This window comes from Mirounga leonina, unplaced genomic scaffold, assembly GCF_011800145.1.
Source record: "Mirounga leonina isolate KUSES-001 unplaced genomic scaffold, KU_Mleo_1.0 Mir_114, whole genome shotgun sequence".
Classification (NCBI taxonomy): Eukaryota; Metazoa; Chordata; class Mammalia; order Carnivora; family Phocidae; genus Mirounga; species Mirounga leonina.
The window spans coordinates 9,295,106-9,318,676 of NW_023270265.1; the positions used below are offsets into that span (position 1 = coordinate 9,295,106).

General features: G+C 38.0%; 1 protein-coding gene across 4 annotated transcripts in view; it reads left to right on the forward strand.

Moving 5' to 3' along the window:
- Positions 1–23,571, forward strand: part of NRG3 (neuregulin 3) — a 1,015,909-nt gene that overhangs the window by 777,121 nt on the left and 215,217 nt on the right. For all 4 annotated transcript variants that reach the window (XM_035023117.1, XM_035023109.1, XM_035023127.1 and 1 more), the window contains exon 3: positions 5,673–5,746. In XM_035023117.1, coding sequence (XP_034879008.1) covers positions 5,673–5,746 — 74 coding nt within the window. The remainder of the gene's footprint in view (positions 1–5,672; positions 5,747–23,571) is intronic.

Genomic DNA, 23,571 nt, shown 5'->3' on the forward strand with positions numbered 1-23,571 from the left:
TTTATTTATTTATTTATTTATTTATTTATTTATTTATTTATTTATTTTAAAAAACTTTATTTTTATTTATTAGAGAGAGAGAGGAGAATGTGAGTAGGGGAGGAGCAGAGGGAGAGGGACAAGCAGACTCTGTGCTGAGCAGGGAGCCTGACAGTGGGGCTGGATCCCACGACTGTGAGATCAGGACCTGAGCCAACAGCAAGAGTCGGATGATTGAGCATCCCCAGTGATTATCTTTTAAATTAACATGAAGCTTAAGAAGTTTGCCTTTAAATCAGTGACTAGTTTCTGTGACATGGTTTGCTTAAGAACATTTTGAGATTGGATAATAACTTACAAATCTAGGTCTTTAATTCTTACTTGTTAAATAATGGCTTCAGTTCATGATATTTGGGCCATAATTTTCAAATACTAATCTTGGAAAAGGTAGCTGGGCATATAAGGATTTATGTATTGTTTTTCCATGAAGAATGGAAATTCCTGTGATATTCCATGAAGAATGTCAGCAAATGCCAGGGATCAAGTGAAGACTTTAAAGTCATCCCCAGTTAAGTTTGCCTCTAGTTTAAATACTTATTGGATGTGAGATGTGGCGGATCAGATACTTAACCTTTGGATTCTGTTTCCCCACTCGAAAAACTGTGATGATGATTTCAAATTCAAAGAATATTTAAAAAAAAAACAAAACCAAACATTTATTGAGTGCTTACCATGAACCGCAGGTATTATATAATTTATTCTTAATAATAATTCTAAGCGAGAGCTACTGTTCTTACCTCCATTTTACATATGAATGGAAGGAGGCACAGAAGCCAGCAAACAGCTGATCCTGGATTTAAAACCAGGCAGCGCTCCAAACCAGCCTGCCTCCAAAATGTAAAGTTTAAATGCCGAATGATCTTTCCGTTTTCCCCAACCAAGGTCTGACATTGAGGCTGAAGAGAATTGGCAGGAGATAGAGAAGAATACCTGGAGGGGTTGTTCTTTTTTCAAATCAGTGTTAATAGGCTCCTTAAAATTGTCAGACTTGTGTATCACTGACAAAGTGTCTACTTTCCTGTAACATCAAAGAGTAATTGTCATTTTTTTTATGAATGTAAGTTGATACGGGCAGGAAACAACCCACACATTTTGCCACCTTTTCTCTTGTGAAGTTAATTGATTTCCGCTAGTTCAAATTTTATGTCTAAAATCAAGTTTCCAACAAGAAAGCAATGTATACTTTCTCTAAAGTGAATGCAGAGACCAGGCACTACACAGGGATTGAAGCAAACATCTGAACATGTTTCTATCCTTCATACGTTTCTCTCTATAAATTAAGTCAAATACATCTTTGAAGATATGGCAGGTATAAGGCCTGTAGTCATAAAAATGGCCAAAATGCAATTGTAGAATATCAACTATGTGTGCTTGTTCATTTTTCTCCTTCCTGGCATCGCTCATGTTTTATTTGGGTTGAAACTGGGAAACAGGGATGTTAAATGATTTGCGTAAAGTACATCCACGCAAATACTAAGCAGAGAAGTGAGACTGTAAACTCAGCACTGTAAATCATTATGATAAACAAGAGGAAGACATGTGCTTAGAGACCGTGTATTGGCTGGGCCATCCGTGTGCATAATCAATACCCTCACAATAAAAACAGAGTAGGACTGGAGAACAGTGCAGTGAAACAATGATGACGCCTTCCATTAATGAGTATATGACCAGGAAATCAACAAATGAGGAGTAAAGCTAGTACAGTTCCCTCAGTGGAACAGTTTTCGGGTTGTTTTTGTGTTATTTTGTTTTGTTTATCCAACAAAAGGAAGAGGGAAAATGGAAGAATCCTCTGGAAATGTAGGGAGGCTGTTGGTCACAAGTGAGAGTTCTTTAATTTTCACTCAAAGTCACTAATATTATTAAGCACTAGTGTAGTTGTTACTCAAGAAATGGGTTCAAAGAAATCAGCTGGCATAGAGTATTATGAGAGAGGAGATGGGAATGGTCTGAAGTTAGCAGTGGGATTTCTATGGGAACATCAGCTAGTCATTGACCATTTTACAAGTCCCTTCCTTTGGGTCCTTCACATCCAGGCTGGGTGATGTGTTGACCACTTCTTCTTTACCACATCAGACAAAGCAAGTATTGAAATCCAGCTAACAATCATGCATGTTATATTTTCTCATCTTTGCCGGTATTATTCTCTTCTTCTCTTTCACCCAAGGATTGTTTTTTAGAACTTTTCAGTAAAACTGGGCTTTTTCTCAAGGATAATATAGATGAGGAAAGATGAATAGAAGGGAGAACTTGTTATTTTAGATACAGCTGAACAACTGAGATGGGGGGGTGAGGGTCAAGCTGGAAGGATATAAAAAGTAGAAAAAGAGATGTCTGCATTTGAAACTACACAACGGGCCCTATCCCTGTAGACAGTCAGGACCCTCATTTGTGATTCAGCCCTGAGGCTCACCAGCAGAGAGATACTGGGCTCGGTCTCCAAGCTCTTCCCCCCACTTCATTGCCAGCCTGAGGTCTCTTATCCATGGTTACCCTAATACAATCTCCCTTCAACCTCTTACCTGCCCTACCTTGCTTTGGGCATTGTTTCCTCAACTATGTCCTTCCCTTCTGCCTTTTAAATTTGGAAATAAAGCAAACAACATGATCAAGAACTTACTGGTTTCAGAAGTGACCTCTCCTTCACCACAGAGTAGATAAACACAGAATTTAAGACTAATTTTTTTTCAAGGTAAAATGTCTTAGCTCTTGCAGACTGAGTGTGTTCTGTGGTTGTTTCACTGTTGATAATAATTCTCCCATTTTCTTTATATAACTATTTGTGATCCTTGACTGTATTTCCTGTCCTGAGCCTACTCCCTCTTCCTACACCATTCAGCTGTAGAATCAGAACTTACCTGGAAAACCACCAGGGAATATTGGGATTTTTAAAAATACAATCACTGTGATATGATGTTTCTAAGGGATAAAGAAATTCATAGAACAGGGACTGGATGAATTGAATGGAGATTTGAAAGCAATGAAGAATAGGAAAAGAAATAGAATATTAACCTAGGGAAGAGAAGATTTGTGCTTTTTAAAAAACATTTATCATTAGATTACACATGTATTTTTAAAATTTTATAAATTCTGTCATGCTATCTTAGATGAACAAATACCTTTTTATTATATGAATTTCTGTTTTACTTATACCTGTATTCTTCAAAAAGCAAACATCTTTAAAAAATGAACAAAAACACTCTCAAAATCCTCCCAAGACTAACCAAAACCAAAATAAACATACAATGATATTTCTCCAAAGAAGCCCACCAAACTCCATCAGTGCAATAGATGTGCATCTTGACTTTTTTTTTTTTTTTTGCTTTGCTTTATGTCTTTAATATCATCATGAATTCAATCTGATGCATTGGCATTACCTGCTGGCCCATTCGGTCTTCATATCTGAATGGGTCTGAACTTACCAAGGTAACATATGTGTGATTTTCAAATGGAAATTTTAATGTGTCATTCTTAAAACCCAGCAACCAATTAGCAGAGACACTGCCTGCTTAACAAAGCAGCAGGACTGGCTACGTAGCCAGTCACAGAGCCTGTGGGGGGTTTCCTAGCCTGGCTTGGTCTCCTCCAGCATCATCATTGACTATCTGCAGCACACAGGGATGAAGCCGCATTGAAGGCCCTTGCTGTGCTGTTTTCCAGATATACCCCATGAGGCCTGAGCTCTTCAAAGTGGGCACACACCCACAGGAAAGCAGTTTAAGCCTAGAAAAATGTCAAACATCTTTTCATAGTTTCCACAGACAAATGGAATAATGCATTGTAAGTAACGAAGAACCCCTTAAAAAGCAAAACAAAACAAAACAAAAAAGCACTTTCCCTTAAAAGCAGCCATCTCCCTAGGAACCATTTTCATATTAAATGAAGATGCAAAGAGTAAAAGAGAAAAGTACGCTTCAAATCTCCCACATATGTTGGAAATAAAACCTCAAAAACGTGAATGCGCACCATAGCACACACCCAGCCCATAACTCATCGTTTCTGGGGAAATGAAGATTAAAGCACTGTGGTTCTGGTAATTCTGAATAAAGGCACACGAACAGCTGTACGACCGCTTTTGGAGAGCAGGAGTTTATTTTTTCATAACAAATGTGATTCGGTCCTAAGTATTTTCTGACTTTCTACCATTACAGACCGAGTGATATGCCTGCTTTATTTCAAGTGCAATAAATGAATTTAAAAAAAGTTATGAAAATATGTGGCTGCTCAAACAAATTTTTTCAATAGCCTGTTGGGTATCTGGGGTATCCATATATCGGGAGTCTTTGTTCTTAGTCAACGAGGAAAATTGCCAAATACACTCCAGAATGCCAGGCTTAAGAAGGTGCTAACTAGAGCCTGCCCGGTCACCTGACTTCCAATTTGGCTCACAATGAAAGGTAGTAAAATTACCTCCACACCCTTCAGCTGCTGCTCCCACTGCAACAGACCTTATCTAATACTTTATTACACCCAAAAAACAAAGCATATTCTTCAGAAAGAATTCACAGCTCTCGTTTCTTACAGAACAGTCTCTTGGAATTCTTTTGTCGATTTCATAGATTTCTAACAACCAGAGGATTGTTTTTTAAATCTGATTTTTATGCTAGCAGCACAATTTCCTCCTGTGTAAGTAGGACAGATTCATCCCACAAGCAACAATGGATGCTCCCGTGCTTAACTCGAGCATGACAGATTAAGCTTCCAGCAGACCACTAAATGCCACCACCCCGCTTACAGAGGCAGGCGTGGGGGCATCGCCTGTGTTTGTTCCTTGAACTGCCAGCTGATGAGCCAAGGATGTCTGAGGTGGCCACGCAGCCCTGAAGGAGTGAGCTGTGTGAAGACTCGACAGAGGACTGGCAGGGCTGAGGTGACGTGCCTCATTGCGGGTGCTTTCAGGCATATTCCTGGCCTCCAAATTGCACCCACCTCAGGAAAGTTGCCTTGTCCAGTGTTTGCACATGTTTGTGAATATAAAAGAGAAAAATAAGGAGGGAAAAATATGAGTTTAGAGGGAATGCACAGAGACCTTGCATGTAGACATAGATGCCTTTCAGATCTTAGCAGATCTAAAATAAATGCTGTTTTTTCTGGCCAAGCAGTTAAGCGATGCTGACTTGAAGAATAGCTACATCAAAAAAAAAAAAGGTAAAATTAGCAAATGAACAAACTAATAAAACACGAGGAAGATAAACAGTAGCCAAATCTGATTAGATTTGATCACATATCAGAAAATGATTTTTTATTAGCAAAATGACCCTTAAAATATGCTACCGAAAGGGTATTTGCAGCCTTTGAGAGACTAGTGCATTGAATAAAGAAAAGACCTGCATATACCTGCATTCAGAATTAGAATCTGAAGATAACTATTACTCACATTGCTTCGAGGGCCATCTTAAAATGCTATTCAATTTGCTCGTTAGGTATTCCGTCTAAAACTAAAAAAGCAAAGCCGTGGTGGGTTTTCTGCACGTAAATAGGCTAAAATCCGTCTGTCATTGTTAGAAGACTGAATCAAACAATGCAAAAGCATGGATGTACTGTTCTCACATTTGTGTAATTGATGGCTATTTTGCTTGTTGAAATCTTTCACAACCACATGCATATGTTTGTCATTTATCCCCTTGTCTCAGGTGCAAAGAAGGCTACCAAGGAGTCCGCTGTGATCAATTTCTGCCGAAAACTGATTCCATCTTATCGGATCCAAGTAGGTCAAGCATTTTTCTTCTTTCTCTAACACAATATGTAGGCAGTGCTTACTCTGAGCAACGGTTGCTAACTCAGCTGAAGGCTGTATTTCGGTCATTTGTCTCTGAATGCTGCCAAGGGACAGGCGTTAACGTTCAAAGCTCTCGCTCAGAACTATCTTGGTCTAAGTCTAGGTCTGGTCTTCTCCTGAGATGGGACCTGGTCTCCAGATTCAGCTCTGCCACTGACCTGCACTGGAAACTCCAGCAAACCCTGCTCCCTTAGCTTTCAAACTCCCCCCACCACCCATTATGAAAGCAAGGAAATAGAAACAGAACAGAGCTCATTATTGACCTAACAGAATGTTATGGAAACTACAGTCTCATTGGTTCTTACCCTTTGCTTGGAACTGTGTTAATATTAAGCCTATTAACCTTTACCGTACTTACTAAAGTAAGAAAATAGGCATCTAAAATTATATAAGAAGTTTTTAAACTGTAAAAAAACCCATCTTTAGCAACACTATTTGCATATCACTGATTCCTGGACAGTTGGCAAATTCTTTTTTTCATTCATGAAAGAAGATAATGTGCCACTAAGAAATATTGCTAATCCTTAGTTTTTTGTTTCTATATGAAGTAAAAGGTAACATGTGATACTACTCTGACCAATTCTAGTCAAATATGAATTTTTTGCTTTATTTGTAAATAATCTTCTGCTCTTTCAATGACTGCTACAATTGAATCACCACTATGGAAAGGAGATTTTTATTGATTCAGTAATTTAGTTCAGTGAGAATCATGACAGGCATTTCCAAATTGCAAAGGCAATGTTATGGTTTTTTGAATACCGAACATGCATAAGACAAACTTCAACAAAATATTGTGTATTGATGACAGACAGAAGTTGTCCTGTTGTGAGCACATTGCTGTATAATGAACGTGTCTAACTATCTTTCAACATCTTCTCAAAATGCATATTTTGCATTTTGTACCCCACCCCACCCTGGGCGCCAAATTTTAACCTACATTTCCCTCGGAAATGCAAAGTTTTTGAAAAGGAAAAGTTTAATTTCTTCTTTTTTTTTTTAGATTATTTATTTATTTATTTAACAGAGACACAGTGAGAGAGGGAACACAAGCAGGGGGAATGGGAGAGGGAGAAGCAGGCTTCCCGCTGAGCAGGGAGCCCGATGCTGGGCTCGATCCCAGGACCCTGGGATCATGACCTGAGCCGAAGGCAGACGCTTAACGACTGAGCCACCCCAGGCGCCCCTGTTTAATTTCATTTAATTGTGTTTTATCTTGGCAAGATGAGCTACGATACAATCTTACCTACTCATTTCCTTGCAAATGTAACTCTCCCTGCACTGGTGTCTAGGAATCACCTTAATAGGGGACAGTTACTAGAGTGTGTTATATTTGTTTCATCTTGAGATTTTTCCGCTCTCTAAGCGGATGTCTCAAACCTATGGTTGTGGTTGGGGACGTGGATTTGGAATATTGCAAAGCCCATGGAAGAATGGGCTTGCTAATTTCTTTCTTCTTGTTTCCTCTTTTTTTTTAATTTTGGCTGATGTACCTAGTTTCCCTCTGTTTTCCCCTCTTCTTTCTTTTCTCTTTACTTCCTTTCTCTTCTCCCTTTCCTTTCTGTTTTTTTCATTATATCTTCCCTTTAGGCTTCTTCCTTCCCTTCCCTCCCTCTCCTTCTCCCTCCCTCTTTCCTTCCTTTCTTCCTTCTTTCTCTCCTTCCTTCCTTTTTACTTGTCATATATAGCCATGGAATATCTATCAATAGGATAGAGGACAAGTATGGGGGCAGGGCTCGCATATGATACAAAATAGGTGAAATAATCTCTCTTTAGACAATCTAATAAAACCCTTGCCATCCACTTAGATATCATAGTCCATCTCTGCAAAATTGAGGATGAGGCCTACCAGTAGGATTGTGCTCCTTCAAGAAAACTGATCTCATAACCACAGTCACTAGCCTGAAAACCTAGGTCTTATATGTGTAAAAATATTTAGTGCAGCTGTATTTCTAATGGTGAAAAAATGGATACATGCTGAAAACCAACAGCAAAACTATGTTTAAGTGAAATATCATATGGCATATCTATAATGTTCTATTAAATTATCATTAAAATGATACCTGTAAGAAATATTCCTATTAGGTAAAACAGCAACATAGAAAATTATTTTCATATAAAATTGCAGTAGGAACATCCCTTGGTCCAATGGTAGAAAAAAATATATATATATCCTGAAATGCTGAAAGGGAACTTTCAGTATTTGGGTTGTGGAAGTATATGGATTTTTTTCCCCCTTGTTCTCCTGTTTCCTATAAAATGGCATAAGATTATGTGAGTCAGAGCTCCAGAAAGCCTTGAAATAAAAACTAAAAAATAAAGCATTGAGAAACCCAATGGATGAGTCCCCATGGAGACAGAGTTCAAATGGGGAAAGGAGGGGTGCCTGGGTGGCTCAGTTGGTTAAGCATCTGCCTTCGGCTCAGGTCATGATCCCAGGGTCCTGGGATCGAGCCCTGTGTCCCTGCTCAGCGGGGAGCCTGCTTCTCCCTCTCCCTCTGCTGCTCCCTCCACTTGTGCTCTCTCTCTCTCTGTCAAATAAATAAAATCTTTTTAAAAATAATAAAATAAAATAAATGGGAAAAGCATGATAGCACCATTTATGCACTCGTGCCTCCATTTATTTATGCAGTCCTGAATTCACCCCACCAGTATTTTCTGAGCATCCACCAAGGACCATCTAACTGGCCAGATTCTGTTAGTACAAAGGTACACACAGAGTTTAGGCTCTGAGGCCCCTGCTATCTAGTGAGGGAGAAAAACACATTGATACATAAGCATGGGCATTATTCTAATGGAAGCACTTACACCCCTGTGACCTTGGCAGATTCACTTGGCCCCTGAGCCTCAGGCTTTCACCCAGAAAAAGATGATTATTATTGCTATAGGTTGCTATAACCCAGACTGATGAGAAGTCAGTGCCGGATGAACATTAGCCCACCGCCTTGACTCATCAGTATAATCACATGAATATGTGTTCAGAGCCCACGTGTGCCCGGCAGTGTGCCAGGGGGCCTTACTTGGATTATCTCATTAAACCCTCACAGTCACAGTCTAGCAGAGTGACTGGCAACTGCTCACATTTTATAGATGAGGAAATTAGGCCTCAGAGGTGTTAAACTTGCTCAAGGTCACGCAGCTAGTTAATGCTGGAGTCTCACTGCTGATCCAGATGACTCCAGGGCCTGAGCCTTCGACTGCTGGGCTCTCCCTTCCCCCCCACCACCCCTCCTTCCTCCCGTTATTGCCACTGTGACATTTATCACTCTCCATTTCATTGACTGAAACTCAATGACCTGCAGCAAACATTATTCTAAGGAACAATATTTGCACAATTTTCATATCTTAATGCAGCAACTTGAGCTTCCATAGAGATTTAAATCCCTAATGAAATTTTCTTGTCAAAATTCTTGCTGAAGGATCGTTTAATTTGCTGCACATGATATCCTCGAATGACTCTGTGTTCAGGAAATAAGCTTCCCTCCAACACCCTCCTTTTTCTTCCTTTCTCCCTTCTCTTCTCTCCCTTCTTCTTTCCTCCCTCTCTCCCCATTTGCCAAATGCCTGCTCTATCTTAGTGAAATCCCAATTAACAGTGGGTTAGAAGCCTCTGCCATTCTTTTCTCCCCAAGAAATGTGCATCTCTCCAATTAATTTGAAAAAATGAATAAAACCTCAGATTACATGCATTTGGGGAAGTAATACCAGGATGTGACTATGAGAAGGCTCAATGGCTGCCATGACCGGTGTCTACACCATGGCCCCAGGGTGGGTCCTCAGACCTGCTATTCCAAAAACTCGTTTTTTACCGCCAGAGAACCTGTGGTTAACCCCACTCAGGAAGACTTGTATACACACATGAATCAAATTTATAGAGTGCCTTGATGTCAGGTTTTGAAAAAAGATCTGCTGCATATAACTGTCAGGTGAATGAAACCCTCATACGGATTCAGTACACAGAAGCCACATTCTGATCACAAGGATGAATAGTAAGCACGGGTTCAGAAGGAAGGTGGTAAGAGGAACAGACTTTGGTCAGGATCCAGAGGACATGACTGTCTATGGAGGAGCCAGCACCAGCCGATGTAGCATACCATACTAGCGTGTATCTGTCAGCCAGCCCTGCCCATGGATAGCAGCAGGCAACTTCCAGGAAGCCTCACAATCTTCTAAACAGTTTCTAATTGCTGCAGAACCAGTCCCGTTTCCCGCAAACACAGGATCAACCCATACATTCCTGTCCGGTTTCCTCTTCCTAACCACCTGCACCCACCCAGGTCAGGTACCATCTTCAGCCTTGAAACAGAACCAGAGGGAACTGAAGAATCATAAGGGGGTCAAGGATTCAGGCAGACATTTTCCTGGGTCTCCTCTCTTAGGAGCACATGCCAACCTGAGTTATCATCAAGATCCTCATGTCATCACTGGCCAGTGGAAGCCTGAGAGCGGCTCCAGAGAATGGATTCAGAATGGAATCAAAGAATGATGTGGGGCGGAGAAAATGCCCATCCATGGCGAGGGTCCTCCTGTGGCTGAAGGTAGCCATTCCCAAACGTAGTTGTGACTTCCTCTCTTCATCGGGATCTGACAACCTCATGGTTGTCTGCAGGTGACAAGTCTGCAGAGTCATCTAGTCTCCACCAAGGGAGGATAGAAGAGAACTTCTGGATCCAGTCCATATGAACTGTTCAAAGAAAAATTTCCACAATTTACAGATCTAATAAAAATTCAGCAGTTCTTGAATGGGGCAGCATCCAATGTAGCAGATAAAAAAGATCTCTAAAGAGCGGTAGAAGGTGAGCAATTTTTATAGACCAAAGTGAGTAGGAATAAGGAAGTTACCCTGGGTGTTTGCTGATGGGTTAAAGCAGGGTTGCTTTCCTTATACAAAGCAAAGAAAATCTTGGAGCCAGGTCAGGTAACTTGTGCTGAGCAAGTAAGCACGGATTGATTGACCTTGGCCTTCCTTTTCTGGGAGAGCACAGCATAGAAACTTAGTTAAGTTTTGGTTTGCTGTCATGGGGCTTAGCATAAACAATCCCATGTCAGGCCTAATCTGGTTATTACCGTAGTGATTTACATCCACGCTTTCATTTCTTCAGATGTTAGAAACCAGGCTCTGCTCTTAGAGTGCCCTCTGAGATGCCAGGAGCCCCACACACATAAAAGACAAGACAGCTTAAGGAAATATCGTAAAAATGGGTGGGAAATAAAAGTTTGCGTAAAGTGAAGGAGGGAGATTTGGGCTGGTTACGAAAGGCTTACCTAGGAGGGAGCATTATAATGAGCTTTTCACATGGGCTCCTGTGGCTACGCATGCAGGCTGCACACTGCCCAACTTTATAAAGATCATTCACACTAGAATGAGAAGGACTCTCTATGAAGTTGTGCAGCGTGGTCCTGGGAAGGAAATTTCCATTATAAGTTAGATGGAGAGGAAGAAGTTTCTTGAGGGCACAAAGCATAAATTGTCACCACTTAACCCTGGTCCATTAGTTGATACTGATGAGAGGGGGTGTCTTCTAGGCTGGAATCTTCTTAGAATACCTAAGTCCCCTACCTTTCTCTGCTCTCCAGTAGCCATAAAAATATTGTTAGCAGAATGGATCCATATAAAATCTGTAACTCTTACTACCATTTTCTGGCCTTGAAAGAGAAGTAAAAGAATTGTCAGAATTTGACCGTGCCTGTGTGAATTTCATAAAGTCTATCATTTCTTTCAGATCTATGGCTTTTTCATTCAATTGCTATCATCTTCAAACCTACCCTTCTAATTTGTGCAAAATACCTAATGTTTACCAATTAAACATGCAAATGCACACCGTTTCTAGAACACTAGGAAGATAAATATACTTATAAAAAAGAAAGAAAAAATCCCAACATCACATCATTCAGAAATAACCAGTAATAATCATTTTAGTGCATAGCTGTCCCAACTATTTTATAATTTCCCTGTGGAAATACTGCACAATCAATACATTGAAGGCAGGGTATCTGGGGCCAGAGGAAAGCACAACTGTTTTGCCTCCCTTAGCCTCTCTGCTCTGCTCTGTCTTCCCAGCTAACTAACTGCTGCTTTCCCTAATTTAGCCCTGGCTTGCTGAGGGTCTGCTGCACCTGGGACAATGGTAGACTGGCCTTAGGCCTGCTCAGGAGCCTCTCAGGCTGGTCTTCAGACAGCTGGCATCCTATCTTTCTTGTGTGGTCCACGGCTAGTCTACAGGACCTGCTAACATATCTGTCATCCCAACATGCTCTGGAGAGCAAGCCATTCATATGCCTCTGTCATCAGACTCTCAGGACCAAGATGGCTTTCTTACCCATCTTTCTCCTGTCCTTTTATATTTTCAGAGCCAGTGAGGGAGATCAAGTGTTCTGGAATGGGTCTAGATTATTTGATTATTTCCTTTATAAATTCTGCAATTAGTTACTAGTCTCACACTTCATTATCTATTATCCATTATATTGACACTCTAATCAAATCTGAGGTAGGAAGAATTAAAGTCTAACATCTCCTTACATAATATACTAATGTTCCTTACAAAGTTGGGATCATTCTGGAGCGCCTGGGTGGCTCAGTCAGTTAAGCGTCTGCCTTCTGCTCAGGTCACGATCCCAGGGTCCTGGGATTGGCCCCACACTGGGCTTCCTGTTCAGCGGGGAGTTTGCTTCTTCCTCTCCCTCTGCAGCTCCCCCTGTTCATTCTCACTTTCTCTGTCAAACAAATAAAATATTTAAACAAAAACAAAGTTGGGATCATTCTATACATATATTGTAATCTGCTTTTTTTTGCAACTTATTATGACCTTTCCCACAGCATAATATAATCTTATCCTTTTCTAAACTATTGATTTAAAGAATATAACATTATATGCATGCCATATAAATTATTTACCAATCTTTTATGCTGGATCATTTAGTGAATTTCCAATTTTTCATGATTACAGTGATTGATAAGCATCATGCATATCTTGTGGTACAGATTATTAAGAATACATTTCTGAACTTTTAATACACTTTGATAACTTTTCCTCCTGAAAAGTTATAATTTATATTTCTATGAACACACTAGGAGAAAGTTGATTTTACTTTTTCCTTCACCAGAACTGAATAGTATTTTTTAGTTGATAATTTTATAAGGAAAATTATATCTCACCAATGTTTTAAATAGAATTTCTTTGATTACCAGCAGAATTGAATACGTTTTCATTTGTATATTGATCAGTGTCATTTCTACTTTTATGAATTTTTAAATTCTTTTCTTTGCTCACTTTCAAGTCTGGTAATTTTTTTGTCATCTTTAAAGGAGTTTGTTATTTTGAGGATAATAAATCCTGCACTATCATATATTTTTCTAGATTGCTCTTTGATTTATTACTTGTTTTTTTGACACATACAGAAATTTTGCCTTTTATGTGATCAAATCTATCAGTTACTTTAAAATGTAGTTCATATGTTTAATACTTCCTTCACTATGAAATGAAATAAATATTTTATTAATTTAGCTATTACAATTTTATTGTCTTTATAGTTTATTATTTACCATATGTGTACATATGGTTATATATAGTCATAATCTATCTGAAATTTATGTTCGTGTGTACTTAGAGATTAAGAACAATATTTTAAAAACCAGAGCTAATGAATTCTCCTAACTGAATTTATTGAATAATCTGAAGTTTCCTGATTGATATAAAAAATGGTCTTAATCATATACTCCATAATTATGTGTATTTGGTACTGTTTGTGTTTCTATCTATTCTCTAGATAGAAATAATACCACAAGGGTATTTAGTTTTAAGAAAAATTTTTTAAAGATTTTATTTATTTATTTGAGAGAGAGAGAGAAAGAGACAGAGAGCACAGGGAGGGGCAGAGGGAAAGGAGACTCTCCACTGAGCAGGGAGCCAAACATGGGACTCGATCCCAGGAGCCTGGGATCATAACCTGAGCCGAAGGTAGATGCTTAACCAACTGAGCCACCCAGGCTCCCTTAATTTTCAGAAATTTATATTTTACATTTAGTAATGTTATATCCATATTTTTTCTTGTTTTTAAAAAAGATAATGGTTTGATTGATTAAATAGAGTTCAGTCATATACTGTATACAACTTGTTACACATGAAATTTTGGAACAATACCTAATGTTTTGAAAGGCAACTATTGTTTGATATTAAATAAAATGTAGGATTCAGAGTAGCATATATGGTATGAACAGGTGGCCATATAACTTAACATTTAACCTAAGATACTTAGAGAATGAAGGACAGAGCCATGAATAATTACAGTGACCAAAAATATGTGAAGCAGTACTGTATGGTCACCCAAGTTTGTAAAATATATGTTTACACTTAATATATGAGCTTTTAAAACAATAACTTGAAGGCAATCCACTGCAAATTGTGGTAGGATTATGCACAATTTTTCTTGCCAGTGTTTTTCTGTATTCTCCCAATTTTCTATAATACATATTTTTAACTTAGTAATTATTAAAAGAATGAAAATAACAACAGACTTTTTTTTTAATGCTCACTGTGTGTCAGGCACTGTTCTCAGCACTTTACAAATAATCCTCATATAGCCCTGTGAAGTAGATACAAAAACAGCCCCCATTTTAATGATGAAAAAAATGAAGCAAAGATAAGTAAAATTATTTACCCAAAGATACACATTTAGCAAGTGGTAGGGCTCAAATTTGAACCCCATAGATCATGCAGTCTAAACATGAAAAATGAAGAAACAGATTGAAAAATTGATAGCAAAAAAAGAAAAGTTGATAACAACTCTTTCCCATAGAGTTATAATTATTATGCATCCTCACATCACTCCCCACTCCTCTGAGCATCATTATTTTTTGCTTGAATTTTCACACTGCTGTGCTTTTTTGGAATTTGAGGTGTCTTCTGATAGATTGTGTATGGGTCCCCATAGAATCCTGTGGGCCAAGATGAAGGATGAACACAATCCAGTTTTATCTAGTTTTATCTTGCCAATTGCCACTTTAGTCCCTAGCAGAACAGGGCAGGCTCCAAGCCCGGAGCGTGAGGGAACCCCAGCATGTCCTGTGATGGTGTTCTGTTGCTCATTTTGGTCATTAGGAGTTTGCTATGCAAGGCGTGTGTTCTGCCCACACCATGACTCCCTGAAGAGAAAATCTTAACACAGTTCTTGCTGTCTACCTAACAGACACGTACACCTGCAGTTGTTATAAACCAGGAGTTGAGTTCCCCGTGGGCTACCTGCTCAGGGAGACCTCCAGCTCAGGATAAGTGCTCAGCTCCCACTCCGTCCCCCACTGCCCTTCCCCCCACTCTCTCTGATTTGAGAGATCTTGATAGGGTTCTTATTACTCAGATAAACTGTTGGAAGCCCATAATTCATGCAGTCTTCAATATAGGTTAATTTTACATACACAATATTTTGCAGTTTATTTCTATATTCATCATAGTTGACTTATTACTTATGCATGAGAATGGCTCCCCCACACACATTTAGACTTTAATGTAGCTTTCTCCCATTAACCGTAATATATTTGTCATTTTCACTGAAAATCTATGAGGCGACAATCTTTTGTGAGTATTCCAATGGACTTTTTATTTGGAAGTTTCCAAATGATACGCTTTTGCGTGAATATAAGGAAGAATTGAAAGAAAAATGATGGAAGCTTTGGCCAAGAATACCTGAAGAGTAACAGCAAAGAAACAATGACCACAAGACTAAATTGGTCCTCACCCAAGGGTGTATGGAGCATCTGGGATTACCTTGCTCATGTCATTTTGTGCTTCTTCCTCGTACTCCATTTTGGATAAATTTCAATCACATTTAATAACATTACATGTATCCCTAAATAGTTATCACATTTAACAACATTACATGTAGCCCTAAAAAGTTACTACTTTCTACAAAACACAAAGAGAACTGTAATGCCTTTCACCTATGTTAATAGACTTTTCTAAACGCATCTATTTATTTACATTCTGTGCCCAGGAGCTATTAGGTTTTGAGAATAAGTAGTAAATTTTCTTTTTTCTGGTATTCTATATGATGCTGATGGTGGGAGATGGCCAAAGTAGTGCAGTGCCAAACACACACCCACCATCCTCCTTTCCTTGACAGAGCTTTTTAAGAGAGGATGATGGGACAATTTCACTCCTGTGACTAACATGAAATGGAATGATTTGAGCTATTACCATCTTTATTTCTAATTTGGTAGTACCATCATTTTTCAGTGTTTATGTAGTTTTTAAAAATCGGACACAGAGATTGTAAATAGCCTCTCATAATGCGGACTACAAAAGTGAGCACAGAGAAGTATAAAAATTGACCACATTGTTGGCAGAAATCAGAGACAGGGTTACGGGTTTTCTTTTAATAGTAGGGCCATTATTTCAAATACCAACAGAGAAGTTGGTATTCGAACTTGGAATACCAATTCCAAGTTGGAATGAGGACTTCCTATGAGCAGAATATTGTGATAGTCTCTATCTACACTTTCTCATTTATTACTCACCCTAAATCATGGTCATTCTATAGTTGAAGAAACTGATTTCAGAGAATTTAATTAACCCACCCACATTACTCAGTTTCTAAGAATTTACATTCAAATCTGCTAATTCTACATGTTAGCTTCCAGATGCTTTCTGACAGGGGCTAATAAAATGTTTGTGCTTTTATTTTTAAGCCAAGTAACTGACATTTGAAGGTCAAAGTAACATAGACAATGTTGTTTTGGAATAGTTTTTGCAAGAAGAGTCTTTTTATTTATCTAATCTATCTATTGATTGTTTGATTGATCTTTCATGAGGGTCTAAGAGCAAGGCATCCTCCATCATTTCTTGAAATGAGTATTTTGATTAAGTATTATGGCTAGCAGTATGATTAAAAATTTAACTTAAAATAGGTGAAGAGATGGGTGTGTAATTATGACAGCTTGGGGTACAATGGTTGCGTTAAGCAGTATAGTGCAAGGCATAATCTAGTTCACGACACACTTGATAAAATTGTGAGCAGTTAAAATGAGTTTTTTATGATTCATTTTATATGAGAATAGATTTTTGAGAATAAATATTGGATCTTCTGAATTTCTGGCTCCCTTAACTTTTCAGTCTTTCCCCATGAATATGTTCTAACGGTTCAATTACATTGCTTGGTATATCCATTGTCTCCATTTTCTTAGGAATCTTGAACACTTCATACCCTCCAGGGTAGTTCTGTGGGAGAATTAATGTAGAATTGATCTGGCAGATAAACAGTTGATTCCCACCATGTCTTTTTCTTCTTTTTTTTTTTTAATTTTATTATGTTATGTTAATCTCCATACATTACATCATTAGTTCTTGATGTAGTGTTCCATGATTCATTGTTTGCATATAACAGCCACTGCTCTATTCAGTACATGCCCTCTTTAATATGCATCACCAGGGTAACCCATCCCCCCACCCCCCTTCCCTCTAGAACCCTCAGTTTGTTTCTCAGAGTCCATAATCTCTCATGATTCCTCTCCCCCTCCAATTTCCCCCACTTCATTTTCCCCTTCCTGCTATCTTCTTCTTCTTTTTTTTTAACATATAATGTATTATTTGTTTCAGAGGTACAGGTCTGTGATTCAACAGTCTTACACAATTCACAATGCTCACCATAGCACATACCCTCCCCAGTGTCTATTACCCAGACACCCCATCCCTCCCACCCCCCCACCACTCCAGCAACCCTCAGTTTGTTTCCTAGATTAAGAATTCCTCATATCAGTGAGATCATATGATACATGTCTTTCTCATATTGACTTATTTCACTCAGCATAATACCCTCCAGTTCTATCCACGTTGTTGCAAATGGCAAGATTTCATTCCTTTTGATGGCTGCATAATATTCCGTTATATATATATACCACATCTTCTTTATCCATTCATCTGTCGAGGGACATCTTGGCTCTTTCCATAGTTTAGCTATTGTGCACATTGCTGCTATAAACATCGGGGTGCACGTACCCCTTCAGATCCCTACATTTGTATCTTTGGGGTAAATACCCAGTAGTGCAATTGCTGGCTCATATGGTAGCTCTATTTTTGAGGAACCTCCATACTGTTTTCCAGAGTGGCCACACCAGCTTGCATTCCCACCAACAATGTAGGAGGGTTCCCCTTCCTCCGCATCCCTGCCAACAACTGTCGTTTCCTGACTTGTTAATTTTAGCCATTCTGACTGGTGTGAGGTTGTATCTCACTGAGGTTTTGATCTGGATTTTCCTGATGCCAAGCGATGTTGAGCACTTTTTCATGTGTCTGTTGGCCATTTGGATGTCTTCTTTGGAAAAATGTCTGTTCATGTCTTCTTCCCATTTCTTGATTGGATCATTTGTTCTTTGGGTGTTGAGTTTGGTAAGTTCTTTATAGATTTTGGATACTAGCCCTTTATCTGATATGTCATTTGCAAATATCTTCTCTCATTCTGTCGGTTGTCTTTTGGTTTTGTTGACTGTTTCCTTTGCTTTGCAAAAGCTTTTTATCTTGATGAAGTCCCAAGAGTTCATTTTTGCCGTTGCTTCCCTTGCCTTTGGCGATGTTTCTAGGAAGAAGTTGCTGTGGCTGAGGTCGATAGAGGTTGCTGCCTGTGTTCTCCTCTAGGATTTTGATGGACTCCTGTCTCACATTTAGGTCTTTCAACCATTTGGAGTCTATTTTTGTGTGTGGTGTAAGGAAATGGTCCAGTTTCATTCTTCTGCATGTGGCTGTCCAATTTTCCCAACACCATTTGTTGAAGAGACTGTCTTTTTTCCACTGGACATTCTTTCCTGCTTTGTCAAAGATGAGTTGACCATAGAGTTGAGGATCCATTTCTGGGCTCTCTATTCCGTTCCATTGATCTATGTGTCTGTTTTTGTGCCAGTACCATACTGTCTTGATGATGACAGCTTTGTAATAGAGCTGGAAGTCCGGAACTGTGATGCCGCCAGCTTTGCTTTTCTTTTTCAACATTCCTCTGGCTATGCGAGGTCTTTTCTGGTTCCATACAAATTTTAGGATTATTTGCTCCATTTCTTTGAAAAAAGTGGATGGTATTTTGATGGGGATTGCATTAAATGTGTAGATTGCTCTAGGTAGCATTGACATCTTCACAATATTTGTTCTTCCAATCCATGAGCATGGAACGTTTTTCTATTTCTTTGTGTCTTCCTCAATTTCTTTCATGAGTATTTTATAGTTTTCTGAGTACAGATCCTTTGCCTCTTTGGTTAGATTTATTCCTAAGTATCTTATGGTTTTGGGTGCAATTGTAAATGGGATCGACTCCTTAATTTCTCTTTCTTCTGTCTTGTTGTTGGTGTATAGGAATGCCACTGATTTCTGTGCATTGATTTTATATCCTGCCACTTGACTGAATTCCTGTATGAGTTCTAGCAGTTTTGGGGTGGAGTCTTTTGGGTTTTCCACATAAAGTATCATATCATCTGCAAACAGTGAGAGTTTGACTTCTTCTTTGCCAATTCGGATGGTTTTATTTCTTTTTGTTGTCTGATTGCTGTGGCTAGGATTCTAATACTATGTTGAATAGCAGTGGTGATAGTGGACATCCCTGCCGCGTTCCTGACCTTAGGGGGAAAGCTCTCAGTTTTTCCCCATTGGGAATGATATTCGCTGTAGGTTTTTCATAGATGGCTTTTATGATATTGAGGTATGTCCCCTCTATCCCTATACTCTGAAGAGTTTTGGTCAAGAAAGGATGCTGTACTTTGTCAAATGCTTTTTCTGCATCTATTGAGAGGATCATATGGTTCTTGTTCTTTCTTTTATTAATGTATTGTATCACATTGATTGATTTGCAGATGTTGAACCAAGCTTGCAGCCCAGGGATAAATCCCACTTGGTTGTGGTGAATAATCCTTTTCATGTATTGTTGGATCCTATTGACTAGTATTTTGGTGAGAATTTCTGCATCCATGTTCATCAAGGACATTGGTCTGTAATTCTCCTTTTTGATGGGGTCTTTGTCTGGTTTTGGGATCAAGGTAATGCTGGCCTCATAAAACGAGTTTGGAAGTTTCCTTCCATTTCCTTTTTTTGGAACAGTTTCAGAAGAATAGGTATTAATTCTTCTTTAAATGTTTTGTAGAATTCCCCTGGGAAGCCATCTGGCCCTGGGCTTTTGTTTGTCGGGAGATTTTTGATGACTGCTTCAATTTCCTTAGTGGTTATATAGGTCTGTTCAGGTTTTCTCTTTCTTCCTGGTTCAGTTTTGGTAGTTGATACATCTCTAGGAATGCATCCCTTTCTTCCAGATTATCTAATTTGCTGGCATATAGTTGCTCATAATATGTTCTTATAATTGTTTGTATTTCTTTGGTATTGGTTGTGATCTCTCCTCTTTCATTCATGATTTTATTTATTTGTGTCATTTCTCTTTTCTTTTTGATAAGTCTGGCCAGGGGTTTATCAATCTTGTTAATTCTTTCAAAGAACCAGCTCCTACTAGTTTCGATGATCTGTTCTATTTTTTTTTTTTAAAGATTTTATTTATTTATTTGAGAGAGAGAATGAGAGACAGAGAGCATGAGAGGGAGGAGGGTCAGAGGGAGAAGCAGACTCCCTGCCGAGCAGAGAGCCTGATGCGGGACTCGATCCCGGGACTCCAGGATCATGACCTGAGCCGAAGGCAGTCGCTTAACCAACTGAGCCACCCAGGCGCCCCATCGATGATCTGTTCTATTGTTCTTTTGGTTTCTATTTCATGGATTTCTGCTCTGATCTTTATTATTTCTCTTCTCCTGCTGGGTTTAGGCTTTATTTGCTCTTCTTTGTACAGGTCCTTTAGGTGTAGGGTTAGGTTGTGTATTTGAGACCTTTCTTGTTTCTTGAGAAAGGCTTGTATTGCTCTATACTTTCCTCTTAGGACTGCCTTTGCTGCATCCCAAAGATTTTGAACAGTTGTGTTTTCATTTTCATTGGTTTCCATGAATTTTTTAAATTATTCTTTAATTTCCTGGTTGACCCATTCATTCTTTAGTAGGATGCTCTTTAGCCATGTATTTTAGTTCTTTCCGACTTTCCTCTTGTGATGAGTTCTAGTTTCAAAGCATTGTGGTCTGAAAATAGGCAGGGAATGATCCCAGTCTTTTGGTACCAGTTGAGGCCTGATTTGGGACCTAGGATGTGATCCATTCTGGAGAATGTTCCATGGGCACTAGAGAAGAATGTATATTCTGTTGCTTTGGGATGGAATGTTCTGAATATATCTGTGAAGTCCATTTGGTCCAGTGTGTCATTTAAAGTCTTTATTTCCTTGTTGATCTTTTGCTTAGATGATCTGTCCATTTCAGTGAAGTGGGTGTTAAAGTCCCCCAATATTATTGTATTGTTGTCGATGTGTCTCTTTGCTTTTGTTATTAATTGGCTTACATAATTGGCTGCTCCCATGTTCGGGGCATAGTCATACCTCTTCTTGTTGGATAGACCCTTTAAGTAGGATTTAGTGTCCTTCCTCATCTCTTATTATAGTCTTGGTTTAAAATCTAATTTGTCTGATATAAGGATTGCCACCCCAGCTTTCTTTTGGTGTCCATTAGCATGGTAATTGGTTTTCCACCCCCTCACTTTCAATCTGGGGGTGTCTTTGGGTCTAAATTGAGTCTCTTGCAGACAGCATATTGATGGGTCTTGTTTTTTTAATCCAATGGATAAAATGGATGAAATAGTTTGAGAAAACAATGTAGTATGTCTAAGAGACTGGAGAAACAGAGGGTTTGGAGATTTCTTGTAGGATATAAGAAGACAGAAATTGAGAGAGATCTAGCATGTTCTACTATCAAACCTATTTTATAAAATGGCATTACTCCTTGAATATATTTCACTATAGGCCCAAATAAAATCCTCAGACTATTGCTTACACTTTTGTTAGTTTTTGTATATATGTATGTTTTTTGTGTTTCATTATGGAACTTAATCAACAGATTGTTGAAATATAAAATGTAGAATCTATAGGGAGAACAGGGGTTGTATTGGGTTGGGTTACTAATATATGCCAAGTGCCTACCATGCTTCTATCACATCAGACATTCAGGTATATTTTGATTAAATGAGTGAAAGAAAGACTTGTCCAACATAACATGTTTTACTAATTCTCATTTTTAAATGTGTTTTTAGTCCATCCACTTCAAAACTCATTTAGTGTCTACCAAATACTTATGAATTTGCTAAGTGTTATGGTAATTACTATAGTCACAATATTTTATTTTATAATACTTTTTTTAGTTTAATTTAATTTTAGGACGTGATACATTCACATGCTTCAATACTAAGCAATAGAAAAGGGTTTACAATAAAAGCCTCCACCACTATCCCCCCAGGCAATCACTGCTGTTAGCTTCTTATAAATCCTTATAAAGTTATTTTATCATATAATGATAAATAATGACAATAAGTAATATATTTATTATATTAATATGTAAAGAAATAATGTATTCATAAAAGCAAAATGAACAAAAAAAATCTCTTTTCCTGTTTATTTAAATAGCAGCTCATAACACATGCTGTTCCATTTGCTTTTCCAAATAGAAATAGATCTTCAAGGTTATTTTATTTTAATATATAGAGAACATTCTCATTCTTTTTACAATTGCATAACATATTTGTTTTACACTGATTGTATATAATACAAAATTAACTCATCTGTGGATTTGCATTTAGGTTATTTGCTGTTTACAGTATCCTATTTTAAGCAGTATGTAGGACACATATGTAGAAGTGGAATAGCTGAGTCAAATATGTGCATCTTTGTAGATTTTTGGGTTTTTTTTATTGTCATCCCTAGAGTGGTACCAATTTAAACTCTCAAACCTTCTCCAAACCCTCTGTTTCTCCAAAGTCTCTTAGACATACTACATTGTTTTCTCAAACTATTTCATCCATTTTGTTCAATCTTAGAAGAATAGCTTTTAATTGAATTTTTCATATAGTTTTAATTGAATTTCTTTTATGATGAGTGACATAGACCATCTTTTCACATGTTTAAGAGCTATTTTATTTCCTTTCCTGTGAAGTCTCCTAATAAATACCTTGCTCAATTTTGTATTCAGTTATTGGTCATTTTTTTAATGATTTGTAGGAACTATTCATATATAAAGGAATTTAGGCCTTTGATAGTGACAAAAGGTTCAAATACTTATTCTCTTTTGACCTTTCATCTTGTCTTTGATTATCAAAATTCATGCCAAGCAGGAAACTTTCCCTTCTCCCTCCCTCTCTTCCTTCCTTCCTTCCTTCATCCCTTCCTTCCTTCCTTCCTTCTATCCAACTTCCTTTCTTATAGTAGAATGAATCAGTTATTTTCTTTTGTGGCTACTGCATTTTCTCTAATACTTTTAAAAGTTCTTCCTCACTCCAACTTCATTCTATAATTATCCCATTTACATTTGATAGTTTCTTTATTTTATGCTTAAATCTTCAAAAATATTTGGGTTTCTTTTTTCCTAGATGATTACAGAGGTTTCCAAATGATTTCATTAATAATACAATTATTAATAGCATATCTGTCAATAATTTAAATGGTATTTATATGTTAACTATCATATGTATAAATTAATAAAATATAAAATAACAGCATATCAAATATATATTTGGTTCTATTTCTGATCTTTCTATTCTCTTCTATTGATCTATTTGTCTGTGATACTATTTGTGTGATCTGTTGATCAGTGTAATACTCTTAATTATTGAGGTTTTATTACATGTATTAAAATTCATAGGAGAGCAAGTCCTCATTTA